This window comes from Pleurodeles waltl, chromosome 11, assembly GCF_031143425.1.
Source record: "Pleurodeles waltl isolate 20211129_DDA chromosome 11, aPleWal1.hap1.20221129, whole genome shotgun sequence".
Lineage (NCBI taxonomy): Eukaryota > Metazoa > Chordata > Amphibia > Caudata > Salamandridae > Pleurodeles > Pleurodeles waltl.
Genome location: NC_090450.1, coordinates 929,044,886 through 929,065,009, shown reverse-complemented (window position 1 = coordinate 929,065,009; position 20,124 = coordinate 929,044,886). Strand labels below are relative to the sequence as shown.

The 20,124-nt window shown below is 48.3% G+C and overlaps 1 protein-coding gene across 1 annotated transcript in view; it reads right to left on the bottom strand.

Moving 5' to 3' along the window:
- Positions 1 to 20,124, bottom strand: part of DNAH10 (dynein axonemal heavy chain 10) — a 1,282,131-nt gene that overhangs the window by 1,223,753 nt on the left and 38,254 nt on the right. Inside the window, exon 4 of the mRNA XM_069215014.1 lies at positions 7,874 to 7,982. Coding sequence (XP_069071115.1) covers positions 7,874 to 7,982 — 109 coding nt within the window. The remainder of the gene's footprint in view (positions 1 to 7,873; positions 7,983 to 20,124) is intronic.

Here is a 20,124-nt window from a genome sequence, read left to right as displayed (position 1 = left end):
CCATTTCGAACCGATGGTAAACAGAGACTACGAGAGATTCGGCAAGCGCGCCAGGAACCAGAAGAATCCCTAGACCGATTCTGATAATAGGTTGATAGAATTAGCCCACAAGTGCGGTTTCACAGATGAACAAGAGCAAATAAGGGGACAAATAATACAGGGCTGCTCCTCCACCAAACTACACGAAACCATTCTCAAGGAGCCAGAAAAAACAGCTGCAGAGCATCCTGACCCTAGAAAGATGGAAACAACGGTTGAAAGTTACAGCCTCTCATATGGAGCCAGCCCTGCATTGACCCATCAAAACGGAGCAAGTCAACACAGCCCAAGCCCGCCCTGCCACTTCAACACCGAAAGCACCCACAGACAAATGGAGGGAATGTGGGTACCCATCAACCTGCAGAAAGCCTGGCAAAGGAATGACTGTGGGCTGCATGCAGGAAATACAACCACTTCGCAAAGGCATTTAGATTATCCAAGCCCAAAACCACCATGCACGTTGTTCAAATGGCATCCGAGGATGCTGAAATACAGGAAGACATGGACGATGACATAGAGTTATGTAGTCCACACTGTCTTCACCCTTGGACCGGTGCCATGCTAGCGATGCCCATTCCCAAAATGTCAGATCTGCATCAGGACCCACCCACAGCCTGCAACCATCGTCATAGGGGGATCCATCAAACTCATGTCAGAGAAAGCCTACTCCTCCCTGAATGCCCCCCTCCACTATTGAAGGCAAAAGTCAGGGTATTCACATATGGCCTGACTACTCCCATACCACTCCTAGGGTACTTCCACGCCTCAATATCCCATTGGGACTCCAAGACTGACAACGATATACGTCTCCAGGGGAGGAACCGGCATGATGCTCAGCGGACAAACAGCTGAAACACTGGGACTCATCTCTTTTGCGCTAGGGGTATGGGAAGAAGAACTAACAGACCTGCTCAAAGAATATGAGAACATTTTCAAAGGGACTGGCTGCCTTAAAAAAGGCAAAGTCAGAATCCACATTGACAAGTCAGTGCAGCAAGTTGCCCTGCAACACAGGCGCGTAGCCTTCCACCTGTGGCCAAAAGTAGAAGTAGAGCTGATCAAGCTAGAAACAGCTGGCATTTTGAGAAGGCTGAGGGTCCCACACCCTGGGTTTCTCCGATCATTGTCACCAAGAAACCCAAACAGCCAAGGGAGGTCCACATATCCGTGGATATGAGACTGCCGAACAATGCCATTAAGCATGTAAGGCACTTAACTCCTACAGTGGACAATATCCTCAGTGAGCTCACAGGTGCCCAATGGTTTTCCAAAGTAGACCTTTGCTCCGGATACCATCAGCTACCTCTCCACAAAGACTCTTGCTATATCATGACCTTCTCTACACATCTTGGTCTGCGGTGCTATCGCCACCTCAACTTCGGCATCTCTAGTGCAGCTGAGATCTTCCATAACACCATCCGAGAGGCACTTGCAGGGTATGCCAGGAGTCCTAAATGTCAGCAATGACATCTCGGTCTACACCAAGTCTTTGCCCGAACACTACAAATATCTGCGAGAAGGAATTGTGACGCTGGCCTCACAGTAAAAGTAAGATATGTACAGGAAGCCCCAGCTCCTACCAATACCTCTGAAGTCAGACGTTTCCTAGGGATGGTGAACTTTTGTAACTGGTTTATCCCTGACCTCACCAATCTCACTCAACAATTAAGAGAGCTGACCAAAACCAACACCCCGTGGAAATAGAGCCCCACAGATGAAAATGCGTTCCAACTAATCAAAGAGGCATTGTCCGCATCAACGACTTTAGTGCACTTTGATCCCGGCAAACAATGGCCACTGCGGTAGATGCTAGCCCAAAAGGACTTGGTGCAGTACTCACCCAACTGCAATCTCACATAGATTGTGCCCCAATTTCCTATGATAGCCGCTCCCTCACAGACAGAGCAGAAGTACTCCCAGATAGAAAGGGAGGCCATCGCAATTCATTGGGTGCCGACACTTCCACTTGTACGTGTAAGGTCATCCTTTCATTGTCAATACCTATCACAAGCCACTCATCCCCCTGTTTCGAGGGTCAGCGTCCAATCCGCCCCCTAGCATCAAGAAATGGATGTTCCAACTACAGGAGTATGACTGCCAAGTGGAGTACCGACCGGGCTCAGCCAACCCAGCCAATTATCTATCCCAGCACCACCGAGTCGTGACGCCCGCAGAGACCGCTGAAGCAGAAGCCTACGTGAACTCTGTCACTTAAGGATCAAAGCTATTACTTATATCCTTGGGCGCACTGCAGCAAGCCACGAAAGACGACAAATATTTACAACTTGTTGTAGCCGCCATTCAGTTGAACAACTGGTGAAGCCTCAAGGCACAATTGCAGCAAAGAACCCCAGAAGCAAGGAAGAATTTGGAATCCCTGCTCCAAGTCTACAGGAACTTTCGGCAGATGCAGGGGGCTGCCTTTTGAGAGAACATTGTTTAGTGATCCCTACATGCCTAACCCAGAGAATGATCCAGCTTGCCCCACTTGGATATTAAGGCATCACCAAAACTAAGAATTGGCTCCGCACGAAGGTCTGGTTTCCAGGGATGGACACCATGGTCAGGCAAACGGTTAAAGTATGTCACTGGTGCCAAGTGGCTAGCCCTCCTGAACTGCTGCAACCCGTCATCACTGAAGAAGGCCCGCACCAGCCCTGGACATCAATAAGCCTGGATTTTGGACATCTCCTTGTTGGCCCGTATACTCCTTGTCATCATTGATGACTATACAAAATATCCCGAAGAGGAAGTTGTTAAGTCTCAATCAGTTGTAGAGGGGCTCACGGAACCAGAGAAAGCACTTGCCTCACATGGTATTGTGAGCTGCGTGAGGATGGACAATGGACCTCTGTTGCATGGACAAGAGTTTGCAGAGTATTAAAATCGTGGGGCATTCTCCATCAAAAGGTGACTGAGGTAGCCCCAGGACATTGGAGAAGTGGAGCGATTTATGAGAACACTCAATAAGATGGTTTGCATAGCCCATGTGGACAATCAATCAGTTGAGAGAGCCATATACAGTTTCAGGAGAGAGTACAGGCAAAAACCCCACTCCACGACCGGCCGAGCCCCATGATATACCAGTATGGGGGGAATCATCATGGACACAATTCCCCACCACCCCAAGTGGTCACCAGCTCCCATCAATGAGTCTGAAGTGCTACACCAAAGAGAAAAAAACAACAAGAGGGCCAGCAAGTGCCACCAAGCTCGCCCAAACCTGATAAGAGCCAGTGATTGTCAGGGGCCGCTATCCTGGGAGCAAGTTGAGGCTACCTTTTGAATGATGACCATGGAGAGTCATCTGAAGGCAAGGCACCCTAGACACTGCCTGCCAAGGAGATGAGACTGTCACCAGGAATGTCTCGTTTTTTAAGAAAATGAGAAGATACTCGGAAATTGACACTCAACAAAATGGAAGTCTGGACACTCCTTGGGACAATAGCAATTCAGAGAGGTCACTTGAATCCGACTGCCCGGTGACGGACAGGAGAATTTCCACGGACCCCAGTCCGCCGCCTGGGTTCTCTAACCCAGAGGGAGTGACAGGAGAGCGCGATATCACCTAATGTACAATCCAGCTCCTTCGGCGAAGTTAGTTGGGTTCCTAACGTGAAATACTAAACACGAGGCAACTTGCCTGAATGAGACATCCAGTATTCTTAGTGATGTCTATTTGTTGAAATTGGGGAGGAATTAGCTATACCATGTATTTGTTTCAGTGCTTTAATTGGGCCGGTACTTTCCGGTACTGAGTACCGGCACTTTATTATTTTAGAGGGGGAGTACCGGCACATCTCAAGAAAACCGTAATACTTTTAATTGGAGAGTACAGGCACTCCTCAGAAACATGCAGGTACTCTGCACAGCGTACCTGCGCTTTAGTTTTTCAATTTCAAGCACTGATTTGTTGTACCCGGAGAAGACGGGAGTAGGACCCCCGCCTATTGTTGGTTAGTGGTTTGTGCTGTGCTGCGCTCAAATAATTAAGTGTAGGGCGGGGCTGAAAGGGCAGTCCCCGTCTGGCGACTGAAAGCTCAAGGTGTGTCGCCTCGTTCAATGCCGCGGCCGCGTGCGCGCCAGTGCCCACCCTGCGACCCACCGGTTGGCTGTCAGCGCAATATTCACTTGTGGAACGTAAAGAAAGACGGGAGTTTGTTACAAGAAGATATGAGCTATGGTCTTTGAGTTGAGGTAATGAAAAGGAGAAAAGAGATGTAATAAATTAACGCGACGATAGGACACTGCTGAAAAACACTTACTGATAGGTGAACCGGAAAATGTGCAACATAACTAAGTACTGGACGGGATCTGGGCATGAAGGTGTGCAGAGGGGCTTGTTTTTGGCTTGCCTGTGGAGCCTTGGAGGAGCTGCGGATTGCCCTAAATACCCGCCTCTGCACGTCAGATCGGCCCTAAAAAGACCAGTGTGACAACCAACCAACCAAAATGAATGTCGATGTCAGGTTGTATGAGGCACAGAAACATTGCGAACACGCGCTGATCGGGTTCAATTGCTTACCACAGCACCAAAAAGCCGAACATTTGCAAGCATTCTTGGGATAACGTGATGCATTTTACATACTCTAAAGGAAGCTAAAACAAAATTAAAACCCATAAAAAGGGTTTGTCTCCCAGGGACAGCTTAAGTATTTAGGGGATCAAGGGCCAAACATGTTTTTGGGACCCCTGTTCAGAACAGCTTTGAATTTAAGATCCAGTTTCAGCTCTTAAATATCTTCATTGGCCAGGTCACTGTGAGCCCACTGACAAATTCAAAATGTGTTGTAACTAATATTCAGGGAAACTGTTTTTTCAATATTGTGACATAGCAGCAACTCACTAATACTACTGCAAATAATCTTGGCGAAACCTCTTATTTCTCATATGTGAGGTTCTGCTTTGATCTAAAAAACATTTTTATGGGTATTGCATGAAACGAACCAACATTTCTCTGCAAAATGTCTGTAATAGGCTCTCACAAACCACCCACGTTAAAAATAAATGAAAGGAAAACGGTATTTAAAACAATCTCTTTAAGGTCATCAGGGCAAGACTCTTCGCAGAAGGGAGTTGGCTTTATTAGGGACCCCCTGAAATGCTGACCGAGCTCACTTTGCCCATGCCTTAAAATGCCTTTGTTGTCATAGATTCTTATTGAGTGCCTCCATTGCCAGGGCACTTTGTATTAACTCAATTACTTCCACCGCCCCTCACCTGTGCAAACACAGTCAGACATTAAATCCCATATCATAACATTCCCGTAATAAAAACTAACAAGGCTTAAAAGATGATCTCCAAAGAAACACCAGTGTGTTAGCAATCAGCCCAATACCTTGTTGATTATTTTAGAAATAACTCAGTAAAGAAGTCAGTGGGTGAGATTTCTGGATCTTTTCACCACCAGACATTAGCAGCCTGTAATAATTAACGAGCACATTACTGTGAAGCTGTCTCCTTAACTTCAGAGGTGTGCGGGTATGGCGCCTTGATGAGGCAGCTTTGGTGGCAGTTTGTAGGTAGTGCAAAGTGATCTGGGACCTTCTGCAAGTTGGGGGTCTAGGATAGCCGACAGGCCTCCCTGAAGTTACCCAGCGGTGGCAATCTCTGAAGGGTCACTCCTGCGAGTGACAGAGTGACTGGAGTGGTGTCGGCAGAGGGGATGGCTAAGACCTGGTGAGGTACGAAGGAGAAGGACCAGGCAAACACAGGAGCTGCCATGGACCGCGAGGGTAATGGACAAACCAACCCCCAGAAGAATGAACCAGGGAGGTGTTGCTTGCCTGGCGGTAGGGGCCTTCTTGCCTGACATCAGAGACAAGCTGCCTAACTTGAACAAGCCTGCCTGAGAGACGCACCCTGCTTGTGCCCCTTTCTGATTATGTTTTTGAAACTGACTGAGCCCATAATGGCAAAAAATAAAGGGGAAGGAGAAATCTTTCAACATAAAGGGACAACATCGGAAACAGCTAGGGCAGATATTGTGGGGGAACCTCGTGAAGACTTCAGATGTCTTGAAGGGAGCAGACGTATGTCCTCAATCCAGGCCATGCATACTTATGAAGTGTGAGAAGAGTGCGATGGTGGACACCTTAATGTGTAGTGTCCAAGAGAAACTGGAAATCCTGACAACTATGATGCAAATGTCAGAGGACACACTGAGTTTAAGAGAGAAAAGGATCAATGCGCTAGACAGCCACAAGTTTAAGATGGAGCCAGAAATCCAGGAGGCACAGTCTTTGAGAGAGAAAACTACCACTGCAGTGGCACGAGGAGGGACTAGAAATGCTAGATGACATGAGGGAAGTAACCACATACGTATCCTGAGCATGGACGTCATATAGGGGCCATCAGGAATCGCAGCTCCGACCCCTGGCCTGCCCCTTGCGAACCCTGGCACAGCCTTTGAGACGCCTGGCCAGAACACAAGGGACGGTCGTCCTTATTAATGTTGGTTGGAGCACCACCTTCCTTGTTTTCTGTCAATTTTTTATTACACATAGTGAATGATATTTTATTATTCATTATTAGTGTAATAAACGCATGGATAGCAGCTAGCTAGAATGTGACTTCCTGGAAGTTGAAGTAAGTACAAAAAATGTATTTAAATGTATAAATGTATGTTGTGAGCATGCTCACGATAAGACTGCGTTTATGTGAGGGTGTGTGCGTATGTGTGAATATATGTGTAAGCATGCATGTGTTAGTGAAAATAAAGGATAAATTGCATGTGATATCACTTCTCCTATGCCTGGCACAGAGGCGTAGTGTCGGGGGGTGGGGGTTTGAGGTGGTACACCCTCCCTATTAAATTTCCTTTCTGGTAAATAGTTGGGTACAGTTGCTTTCAGTCGGGTATGGGGAGGTCTCTGTTGGATTTCATCACAATTTTGTACATACACACAGAAAAATCGTGCTCACACTCCCTCCCTTCCTCGGTTTTGAAAGTCTTCAAAAATGTTGGCAAGTTTACAAAATACTGTGTTTCCCTCACTTAGTATACCCCTACATATCTGCATTCCTCGTCCTTTCCACTGCCCATTAAACCCTTCTCATGAGCCCTGCCCCTGTGTATTTTTACATTCTATACCAGCGTGATTGTTGGGAAAATCTGACACTCACCCACCCACCAATCTTACTGACCAAGCTATGACCCACCCCGGCAGCATGGTAAAGTGACGTTCATGATCCTGGGGATGCCAGCGGAGATGTCACCACAGGCTTTACAGGCCAAAGTGGGATCTGTGTTATATGACTGGTTGGAGGCTTCTACTGATGAGGTGACTCGCACTGTTACGTTAGTGGTAACTGCAGTGGGTGGGGGAGTGAAGAGCATACCTAGAGGAGACAAGCTTATGCCTAATTACTGGCATTCAGGCCTTCATTCTGAAAAGGGGTTTCTTCACCCACCTTGGGGGGATGTAGGTGATTCTATACTGTAGATATAAGTAATAAATATAGTTAGACCTAAAAATGTCCAGCAACCAGATTACCGGACACGTCTCCTACTCCACTGAATATGTGAAGCCTTCTAAATGAGTGCCCTAGGACAAACACCACAGTGGCTTGCACTGGAATGAGCACTGCAAACCTTCAGGACAGTGATGCAACAAGCAAGAACATCTCACAGAGGGCAGTCCATGCAGAAGAAGTATCAGATGAGGCTCAGCTCGCTATTTGAGGCACCTCAGCTCGTGAGCCCTGAGAGAAAACCTCTATTTGGGAGCAGATCCTGGATGACAAGTGTCATCACATCCACGAACTTTACATTTGAAATAAAATTTAACGCATCATTATGATTTCATGGTCACACCTTTTTTATGTATCTTACCTTGTGTATTTCTGAGGAAAAACAAAATATGTGCATCCATGAATTCATCAGGAACCTTGTTATTAGCCACAAAAAGTTTTGAATGGTAAACCTTCTTCATAATGGTTTTCTGAAACAAAAGAGTCATGTACTATTGTTAATTTAGGCTTATAACAGACAATTGTACTTACCTTGGCGATGTAGTGGATGTAATATTTATGTAGCTTGATATTAAAGATCTCAATACAGTTTCATACAAACAAGAAATGTATTTATGTCATTCACATGACGTCTGCATGCATTTGTGGTACAACATACAATGTATTGTCACTTCTCAGTTTTGCATCAGTGACAGCAGACAAGAAACATTTTTGATCAAGCTTCAGAAAAGGGATGAAATGCAAGATAGGTGGTGGGATGTAGCATATACACAGTGTACTACACTCTATACATTAAAGGGCAACCAGAAAGGAAATTCCAGAAAAGGGCGTTAAGAGTCTCACCAGATGGTTACTTTCACTAAATAAAACCACTTTCAGGAGCAGACATTCCTTGCAAAAGATGGTACCACAATACAGCAATCGGTTTGGGCTGTTTTGGATATTTTTGTGCAGAGATTGCATTTACGACTGATGGATTCTGGTTAGAGATTTAAAAAATGTCAACATTTCCTGACAAACACTTCTGGTTTATTCTTAGGGAGCAATGGATTTAGGATTCTTCATATATTTGAATGCTGGGCAATGATCTGTATGCTTATTATTCCAGCCCTGACACTGTTTAAGGGTCAACGGCCTAGATTGTTTGAAGAATTAGGTTGTTCTGAGCGTCTATCAGAGGAACAATTTCTAATCTATGGGGATGTTTTCCTAGTGATTAAAAATCTGTGAAAATGCAGGAGTGACGAACCCCCCGTTCACACTGCATTGCAAGAATTGCAAATAAATGCATGGAGATGTCGTAGGGCCATAACTATGCTATATTGTGCAATCACAGACCAAACTAAGACTAGTCTGGGGACAGGTGGGAAACAGATTTGAAATTGTGGATCACAAGGATCTCCAGAAATACGGAATTCAAACTGATCCAATACAAAAGTCTTCACAGAACGTATCTGACACCCCATAGATTTCATAAGATCTACTGAGAGACGTGGGATGTTTGCCGTAGGTAAAATGGGACAAATACAGATCTACTACTGTCCAGAGTTGTGCTCTTTGTGGAGAGAAGTTACAAACATATGCAAAATCGCTAGGAGAACTACCCTATTGCAAGTCCTGGAATTCGGGAGTAGATCGTAGATCTGGGCTTATTACTAGTGGTAAGGAAAAACAACTATGAGTTGGAGCTCTCCTACCACACCCCATTTAGCAGATTGATTGGTCGAAATGATGAAATGGGCAACAATGGAGGTGGACTGATGTCTATGCGGGGCTGGGCCAAAATACCTTCAGATTTACCTGCCTGGGATGTGATGTTATTGGCGGTACAGAATAAAAATGTTGAATTGCCTCTGTAGGCACTTCAAGATGCTACTGTGATTGTCCCGATTATGCAGGGTGTGGCGGGTGATGCACACCCTCAATGGAGCTGCTGGTGGTAGAACTAAACCGCTGCTAGGGAAAATGCCCTACACCCGTAAAGCGTTGACCAGGTAATTGAGGGTGTATGGATGGAGAACTCAAATTGAGTTATGTCATAGCTGTAGAATATAAACAGTGTTAACAAATAAAGTATGGAACTACACCTCAAACTGAAGGGGATTGCATACGTTCATTGCTGTTGATGTTGATTTTCAAAATAACGATAATATTGGAGGAATGTTCTTGTACATAGTTACTATTGTTCGCTTGTAAAACTGGAATAAAAATATTAGAAAAACATTCCAGCCTTGATCATTATCCAAGAGGGTGTATGTCTTTGGAACAAAACACCTGTTGGTGAGAAGAAATGGGATTTTAATTGATGTACAAGTTACTTACTGTAGGAAGTTGGCTCTGTATGTACTATTTCAAAGTAAGAAATAGCATGCACAGAGTCCAAGGGTTCCCCTTAGAGGTAAGATAGTGGCAAAAAGAGATAATTCTAATGCTCTATTTTGTGGTAGTGTGGTCGAGCAGTAGGCTTATCAGAGGGTAGTGTTAAGCATTTGTTGTTCACATACAGGCAATAAATGATGAACACACACTCAAAGACAATTCCAGGCCAATAGGTTTTTATATAGAAAAATATATTTTCTTAGTTTATTTTAAGAACCACAGGTTCAAGAGGTACAAACAATACTTTAAACGGAAGGTACTTCACGGAGGTATCTTAGGGACTTTGAATCATCACAATAGCATGTACAGTTTTGGCAAAAATGGCAATAAGCTACTTTAAAATTGGACACTGCAAAATTCAACAGTTCCTGGGGGAGGTAAGTATTGGTTAGTTTTGCAGGTAAGTAAAGCACTTACAGGGTTCACAGTTGGGTCCAAAGTAGCCCACCGTTGGGGGCTCAGGGCAACCCCAAAGTTACCACACCAGCAGCTCAGGGCCGGTCTGGTGCAGAGGTCAAAGTGGTGCCCAGAACGCATAGGCTCCAATGGAGATAGGGGTGCCCCGGTTCTAGTCTGCCAGCAGGTAGGTACCCGCGACTTCGGAGGGCAGACCAGGGGGGTTTTGTAGGGCACTGGGGGGGGACACAAGTCAGCACAGAAAGTACACCCTCAGCGGCACAAGGGCTGCCGGGTGCAGAGTGCAAACAGGCGTCGGGTTCGCAATAGGTTTCAATGGGAGACCCGGGGGTCTCTTCTGCGATGGAGGCAGGTAAGGGGGGGGCTCCTCGGGGTAGCTACCACCTGGGCTAGTAAGAGGGCCGCCTGGGGGTCGCTCCTGCACTGGAGGTCGGATCCTTCAGGTCCTGGGGGCTGCGGCTGCAGTGGGTTTACCAGGCATCGGGTTCTTTTAAGCAGGCAGTCGCGGTCAGGGGGAGCCTCTGGATTCCCTCTGCAGGCGTCGCTGTGGGGGCTCAGGGCGCTCAACTCTGGCTACTCACGGGCTCGCAGTCACCGGGGAGTCCTCCCTGTAGTGTTGGTTTTCCGCAGGTCGAGCCAGGGGCGTCGGGTGCAGAGTGGAAAGTCTCACGCTTCCGGCGGGAAACGTGTGGTCTTTTAAAAGTTGTTTCTTTGTTGCAAGTTTCAGTCTTTGTGGAACAGGGCCGCCGTCCTCTGGAGTTCTTGGTCCTTTTATATGCAGGGTAGTCCTCGGAGGCTTCAGAGGTCGCTGGACCCTGGGGGACGTGTCGCTGTTGCAGTTTTTCTCGAAGTGGGTAGACAGGCCGGTAGGGCTGGGGCCAAAGCAGTTGGTGTCTCCGTCTTCTCTGCAGGGCTTCTGGTCAGCAGTCCTTCTTCGTCTTCAGGTTGCAGGAATCTATCTTCCTAGGTTCTGGGGGCCCCTAAATACTAAATTTAGGGGTTTGTTTAGGTCTGGGAGGTTAGTAGCCAATGGCTACTAGCCCTGAGGGTGGCTTTGTGCCTCCTCCCGGTGGGGAGGGGGTCACATCCCTAATCCTATTGGGGGAATCCTCCATCTGCAAGATGGAGGATTGCTAAAAGTCAGAGTCACCTCAGCTCAGGACACCTTAGGGGTTGTCCAGACTGGCCAGTGACTCCTCCTTGTTTTTCTCATTATCTCCTCCGGCCTTGCCGCCAAAAGTGGGGCCGTGGCCAGAGGGGGCGGGCATCTCCACTAGCTGGGATGCCCTGTGGCGCTGTAACAAAAGGGGTGACAGTTCCTGCAGGGGGAGGTGAGAAGCACCTCCACCTAGTACAGGCTTTGTTCCTGGCCACAGACTGACAAAGGCACTCTCCCCATGTGGCCAGCAACATGTCTGGTGTGTGACAGGCTGGCAAAACTAGTCAGCCCAACTGGAAGTCGGGTATGTTTTAAGGGGGCAACTCTAAGATGCCCTCTGGGTGTATTTCACAATAAAATGTACACTGGCATCGGTGTGCATTTATTGTGCTGAGAAGTTTGATACCAAACTTCCCAGTTTTCAGTGTAGCCATATTGGTGCTGTGGAGTTCGTGTTTGACAGACTCCCAGACCATATACTCTTATGGCTACCCTGCACTTACAATGTCTAAGGTTTTGCTTAGACACTGTAGGAGCATAGTGCTCATGCACCTATGCCCGCACCTGTGGTATAGTGCACCCTGCCTTAGGGCTGTAAGGCCTGCTAGAGGGGTGACTTATCTATGCCATAGGCAGTGTGAGGTTGGCATGGCACCCTGAGGGGAGTGCCATGTCGACTTAGTCATTTTCTCCCCACCAGCACACACAAACTGGCAAGCAGTGTGTCTGCGCTGAGTAAGGGGTCCCCAGGGTGGCATAAGACATGCTGCAGCCCTTAAAGACCATCCCTGGCATCAGGACCCTTGGTACCAGGGGTACCAGTTACAAGGGACTTACCTGGATGCCAGGGTGTGCCAATTGTGGAGACAAAGGTACAGGTTAGGGAAAGAACACTGGTGCTGGGGCCTGGTTAGCAGGCCTCAGCACACTTTCAGATCATAACTTGGCATCAGCAAAGGCAAAAAGTCAGGGGGTAACCATGCCAAGGAGGCATTTCCTTACACTTACCTTTGGTAACAATATATCTGGTAGAGACATATTCTAGTTGCAGATTCCTTACCTTTGAATTCCTCTAGGCCTCAGTCTGGATCCGTAGATTTTTCTTGAGCAGTACCTCTGCGCGCCGTCAGGTGGCGTGGGTCGACTCCGCGGGCATCGTTGGCATTGTGTTTGCCCTGATGACGCAGCGGTCATATATAAGTGCCACCCCAGCGTGCTGACGTCAGTTTCTTTTCACGACTTTCCACGCCAGTAGCGCGGAGCCATGAAGAACACAGAGTGGTGCGCCAAAACTAGGGTCCTTAAAGGGAACTTCTTGTCCCTAGAAATCAGTTCGCAGTGCGGGGAGGATGGGAAGGTCTGTAAGGAATCAGCAACTAGACTATGTCTCTACCAGATATATGGTTACCGAAGGTAAGTAATTTGTACATCTGATAGAGACTTCTAGTTGCAGATTCCTTACCTTTGAATAGATACCGGAGCAATACCATCGCCGGTGGAAGGCTGCGAACCAAGATCACACCAAGAAGTCCTGCAGGTCCGAACGGCCAAAGTAGTCATCCCTGCGGACTTGACTGTCCAGGCAGTAGTGTTTGGTAAAAGTGTGCAGAGATGCCCACGTTGCTGCCTGACGGATGTCCAGGACTGGAACGCCCCATCCTAGCACTGTGGTAGCAGCAGTGGCTCTGGTGGAGTGAGCATGCAAACCTTCATGAGGTTGCTTCTTAGCCAGAGCTAAGCACATTTTGTTACATAAGACCACCCATTGTGAAATGGTTCTCTTCTGCACCCCCTTCCCCTTCTTTGCACCCACATATCCCACAAAGAGTTGATTGTCCGCCCGGAAGTCCTTGGTATGATCAGGGTAGAACGCCAACAGTCTTTTTGGGTCCAGACAGTGGAGTCTCTCCTCTTCATGTGAGGGATGTGGGGGTGCATAAAAGGTAGGCAAGGTGATGGACTGTCCGACATGGAAGGGTGTCACCACTTTAGGTAGGAAAGAAGCCCTTGTTCGAAGTACCACTTTGTCAGGATGTATTGCCAGTAAAGATGGCTTAGATGAAAGAGCCTGGAGCTCACTTACTGTGCGGGCAGAGGTGATGGCAACTAAAAAGACAGTTTTGATGGCTAAGAGCCGTAAAGGGCAGTTGTGAAGCGACTCGAACGGGGCACACATAAGGTATGTTAATACTAGGTTTAGATCCCATTGCGGCATGATGAATGGAATAGGAGGAAAAAGATGTGCGAGGCCTTTAAGAAACCTCCCAACAATGGGAGATTTAAATAGAGAAGGCTGTTCTGGTAGCCTCAAGACAGCAGAGATAGCAGAAAGATATCCCTTAAGGGTGATCAGGATGGAGCCCTGTTGGGCAAGGGAAAGCATAAAGAGGAGGACATGCGAAAGAGGAGCAGATAGAGGATCGACAGATTTGTCGATGCACCATGCCACAAATTTCTTCCAATGACAGGCATATACGGTTTTGGTTGAGGGACGCCTGACTGCCAAGATAACGTTACAGACTTCGGGTGGCAGGACAAAAGATGTCAACTGTCGCGGCTCAATGTCCACGCAAGGAGACGGAGGGTGGAGAGGTTCAGGTGGATGACCCTTCCCTGCTGCTGTGACAGAAGGTCCTCCCGAAGAGGCAGTCCAATCGGAGGAACAATAGCCATGCTCAACAGCTCTGGATACCAGACTCTTCGCGCCTAGTCCGTAGCCACCAGAATTACTTGGGCCCGGTCTTGCCTGATCTTCTTCAGAACTCTGGGTAGAAGCTGTATGGGCAGAAAGGTGTACAGGAGGCCTGAATTCCACTTGTGACGAAAAGCGCTGCTGAGCGAGTGCCGCCTTGGAAACTCCAACGCGCAAAATAGCTGACATTGCATGTTCTCTACAGAGGCGAACAAGTCTAACCAAGGTTCTCCCCACTGAAGGAAGAGACCTTGCGCCACCTCTGGATGGAGACGCCATCCGTGATCGACTACGCATCGTCGGCTGAGTTCGTCTTCCCTGAAGTTCAGGGAGCCCGCCATGTGTTGAACCACCAGGGAAATGCCCTGATGTTCCAGCCAAGTCCAGAGGCGAAGAGCCTCTTGACAAAGGGTCCACGACCCCACTCTGCCTTGTTTGTTGCAGTACCACATGGCAGTGGTGTTGTCTGTGAACACCTGCACTGCTTTCCCTTTGAGAGAGGGAAGAAATGCTTTTAATGCTAGTTGAATCACTCGGAGCTCAAGAAGATTGATATGGAGCCCGATTTCCGCCAGAGACCAGAAGCCTCTGATCTCCACCTCTCCCATGTGGCCGCCCCATCCCAGGAGTGACGCATCTGTCACTACTGTAATATCTGGTTTGGGAAAGGAGAGGATCTGCCTTTGACCCAATCCTGATTCGTTAACCATCACTGCAGGTCTCTCACAGTTCCTTCCGAGATATGGACCTTGTCGGAGAGAGTCCCTTGATGCTGCGCCCATTGGAACTTCAGGTCCCACTGCAGAGCCCGTACAGGCAATCTGGCCTTTTGACCTAGCAGGATGCAGGAGGCCATGAGGCCCAGCAGCCTCAGAGTCATTCTCACCAAAATCCAGGATAGAGGCTGAAACATTGGTATCATTGCCCGAATATCCTGGACTCGCTTTTCGGGAAGATACACCCAAAACTACACTGTATCCAGAACAGCTCAGATGAAAGGGAGCGCCTGAGAAGGAGTCAGGTGTGACTACGGCATGTTGATAGTGAACCCCAACGAATGCAAAAGGTTTGTCGTAGTCTGGAGGTGGGAGACGACTGTCTGGGGCGAGTTCGCCTTCAACAGCCAATCGTCGAGGTAGGGGAAGACTGGGACCCCTAACCTGCGCAGATGAGCTGCCACCACTACCATCACATCACATTCGTGAACACCCGAGGGGCACTGGTAAGGCCAAAATGGAGCACAGTAAACTGAAAGTGCTTGTGACCTACCACGAATCGTAGGTGTCTGTGGGCCGGCAAGACGGGAATGTGGAAGTATGCATCTTGCAAGTCCAACGCTACCATCCAGTCTCCGGGATCCAGGGCAGATAGGACCTGAGCCAATGTCAACATTTTGAACTTCTCCTTCCTGAGGAAGAGGTTGAGGGACCGAAGATCTCAGATAGGACGAAGTCCCTTGTCCTTTCTCAGCACTAGTAAGTAGCGGGAATAGCGACCATGACCTACTTCTGGCAACGGAACCCTCTCTATAGCTCCTTTGGACAAAAGGGCTTGGACTGCCTTTTAGAGAAGCATGATATGATCCTCTGATATGATACTGTATGAAGGTGGCATGGCTGGAAGAGGTGTCTCGAAGGGGAGGGAGTAGCTCCTTTGGACAATCTGGAGAGCCCACCTGTCCAAGGTAACGGATTCCATTGGGGCAGGCGATGGCGAATCCTGCCACCAAATGGTTCCTGGTGTACCCGCAGACTAGGAAGGTTTGGAGGCTGAGGATGGGGCGGGGTGGACTGGGCGACCCGCTGGCTCCCTGATCCCCAGGGGCATGGGATCCAGCGGCCGCGCAGGGGCTGTACAGCATGCGTCGTTCGATGGCCAGGGGGAAAGAAAGGCGGCTGGGTGCCTCTTCCGTAGCCACGAAAGGGGCAAAAAGACGGACTGCTGGGGTCTAGTAGCAGGCGCGAGGCCAGGGACCGGGCCCTGGCTCGGAAATCCTTGAAGCGCTTGAGTGCTGAGACCCCCTTGTCTCCAAAGAGACGGTGCCATCAAAGGGCATGTCCATCCGAGACTGCTGGACATCCCCTGAGAAGCCAGATGTTCTCAGCCAGGTGTGGCGTCTCAATGCCACCGTCGATGCAACCTATCTGCCCAGAGAGTCAGTCGTATCCAGTCCACAACGAATCATGAACTTTGCTGCGTCCCTCCAGTCTGCCACGGCTTAGGAAAGGACAGTCCGGGCCTCCTCCGGAACTCTAGGCAGCACTTGCGCGACCGTATCCCAGAGAATATCGGAATAGTGGCCCAAAAGGCATGCGATGTTCACAGACCGCAGCCCTAGTCTGTTGGAAGAAAACAACTTCTTCCCCAAGTTGTCCAGTCTTTTTGATTCCCTATCCGGGGGTGCGGCAGGGAATGCGCCCGATGAAGAGGAAGCCTGGATGACAAGGCTCGCAGGCGTGGGGTGCTGGGTGAGGAATTTTGGGTCTGTTGGCGCAGGCCGATGGCGGCGGGCAATCGTCCTATTCACAGGAGCCCCTGTGCTGGGTCTGGACCAAGTACCCAAAGGACGTCCGTCAGTGCCTCATTAAAAGGGAAGAAGGGGTTCTGATGTGGAAGACCCCAGCTGAAGCATGTTGGTTAGGATATTAGGCCTAACCTCCACAGAAGGTAGCTGAAGGTCTAAGACCTCAGCCGCCCTTTGCACCACCATAGAGTATGAGGTGCCCTCCTCCGTAGCCACGGTCCCGTAGCCACTGTCAGGGGAGGTGTCTAGACCACTGGCACCACCCAAATCCTGCACCCAGTCCATTTGGGGGTCAAGCTGGTCCCCTCCAAACTCTCCCTGTATCCATACCCATAAGCATAAGATAAGATGAAGGCTCCGCAGACAGAGGCCTGGAGTGTCAACACTCTTCCCGCGCCACATCATACGAGCGTCGGGGTGAAGTCGAAGAATGCTTGTCCTTCTTTGACTTCTTTTTCTTATGACCCGAATGTCCCAATGACTTAGAGGACAAAGAGTAGTGGTGACTCCGCAGCCGATCTCGAGACCTTCCTCTCGAACGAGACCATGAGCGCTGCGGTGTCGGGCCACCATTAGCTTTAGGGACCGCTCCCTCAAAGTTTTCGGGTTCTTGCCCCGACACTTGGAGCATGACTTCAGGTCATGATCGCGCTCCAGGCACCAAGGACACACGAGGTGCGGATCTGTCACCGACATCATTCGGTGACAGGAGTTGCAGGGCTTGAAACCACTCTTACGGGACATCCCTCAACGCATCCACGACATTGTCAAAAAGAATTTGACAAAAATGTTGCAGTGGTCAAAAAATGACTGAGGTAGCTGCCCATAGGCTGGCGTGGAAAGAAAAGAACTGACGTCAGCGCGCCGGGGTGGTGCCTATATACGACTGCAACATCATCACGCCGAACATGATGACCGCGAAGTCAACCTACTCCACCTGACGCCGTGCAGAGGAACTGCTCGAAGAAAAATCTCCAGATCCAGACTGACGCCTGGGGGAATTCAAAGGTATGGAATCCGCAACTAGAAGTCTCTATCAGATATAAGTTGTTTGCAAAAGAATGGACCATAATTTGGAAAGTACATGATTAAGAATTACTTGCATCATGATTAATAGCAATATGAATTGAAGTGTGAATTTTAGGACAAATAAACAGACTATGCAATAACACTGTGAAGGTGTGCTGATCTTGATAAGTTAAGAATGTGAGACATTTTATGTTTTGTAACTAGATAAACATCCTCTACTGTTAGGGAGTTTAATCTGATGTTTGATAAGTAGGAAGTATACTGCTTTTAAATTGAGATATACACAGGTTTGCTTGGGTTGCACATTCATTCATGATATAAGCAGAACAGCTTGCAGTAGTTCCCATCAGATCAAGCAGAGTGTCTGCAGCAGACTAGCGGCCTGAGTATTAACCGACTTAGCATGACATTTATGAAGACGCTCTAAAATCCAGAGGAGAAATAAGTAGTGGAATTTCCTCCACCGCAGTCTAGTCAACAACATTTATCTGGTAGAATATCCTATGGAAGTAGCAATTCCTCTAAAAATCTGAGTTTTCTTTACTACCCAAGATGAAATCAGGCCCGAAAACTTTGCTCTGCCTGGAGGTCAGATTAGGAATTTGACCGGTTATCCAAACTATCCACCTGAATCTCCTTCTGAAAATATTTTGTTTCTGGGTTGTAGTATATAGAAAATTTCTTCAAAGAAATACAATTGCCTTCAGTAATTCTCCTTGGCAACAATTCTCTTTGTGCTCAGTGGACTAATTTCACCTAAGAGGTGCAATTCACTTTGTCCTCAAACCCCAAAAGTGGCAGTATGACTGAAAACTCTATATGATGGCGATGTGCCAGAATAAAATATGGTAGACTACCTCCTATATCATTATGAATGGCAAATAGGCCATATGCCTAGTTTTTTTTTCTAATAAACAAGTTTATTGATTTTCAATACATAAAGCACGTCACAGACAGTTTGGATAACTCAATAGGTACATCTTGCAGTATGAATGCAGTTATTACAGCACGCTACGGAGGAGTGAACAAGTCCAGCAACTAGGTGTCATACAAGCTGCATTACAATGGTGGATTCAATCCAAAGTGCTACCACCATTTACCCCAAATCCATTTATGCTTGGAGGGACAGCCTCTGGCCTCAAACACTGGTTTCTCCTGCTGCGCACACAAGTCCACTCCACTACACCACTTTGGCAGTGTAGTGGGCTCTGGAGCTTTCCAGCGGGCTGCAGTATCTCATTTGGCCACTGTGGTAGCTGTCCCTAAAAGCGCTTGGTCTGCCCTCATGCACTTGCACTCTCATAAATACATAGGAACAGTATTTGTGGAGAAAGCTCCAGCTCCCATCCCAATATCTCCGTTAATGACTTGACTATAGCGGTCCAATAGCATTTGATCACGGGCATGACCAAACCATGTGATAGATGTCCACTGGACTCTGTGGGTAACAAAGCATGTAGGGCTGGGGAGAAGGCCTGCCCTGTACAGTCGATCAGGAGTGAGATAGGCACCGTAGAGGTATTTAGTTTGTACGAAGCGAAGTCTGGAAGAGATCTTGATGACCCAGGGGGCCATTACCGCGTCAAGCCAATCTACGCCCTCCAGAGGCCCCAGCAGCCCTCCCATCGGGTTTGAAGGCGTTCCAGTGTGTCAGGGGCATTGATAACCAGGGTGCGGTATATCCGCCAGCCCTCATTCCCCAGCGCACCCATCAGGAGCTTAGCCTCCAGGACATTAAATTCAAGACGAAGCATGTTTTTGTGTTATGTGGGTACGCAGCGCATGTCACAGTTGTAGATATTTGCTAAATTATGACGTGGATAGTATGTATGTGGTTTGGAGTTACAGAAAGGAGCACGTATGTATACCAGGCCAGACATCACCCCGTTACGTGATGCTGAAGGCATCCCGGTGGGAAAATTCTTCCAATGTTGCCTTTTTGCTTAGTCATGCACCTTGCCACAGGGAAGTCTCAAGAGTGAGCTTAGAGTCCCATCCAGTGTAGTGGAATGCAGCTCGTCATCCAAGGAAGATCACCTGGGTTACTTCCGGTATGCCAGTGGGAAAAGGAGCGCCATACAGCATAGCCAGCGAGGCCAGCTCCACCCTACAGGTTGGATCACACCATTCCCCACTGAACCAGTCATTGATCACCAGGAGTTGCTACGTGAGGTAGTAGACTCAGAGGTAGACACAGAGGTAGACACAGAGGTAGTAGATACGGAGGTACGCAAGGGGATCATCGTTTGCCAGTCTACACAGTTCCATGCTGGCAACAAAGGTACCAACACCGATGTGGCAGGGTTAATTTGCAAGCCAGATGCCTCAGCGAAGATCTGAAGATAGCAGAGGCCACTCGTTTCGGGATCAAAGAGAAACAGGAGGACATAGTCTGCGTATAGCATGATACGG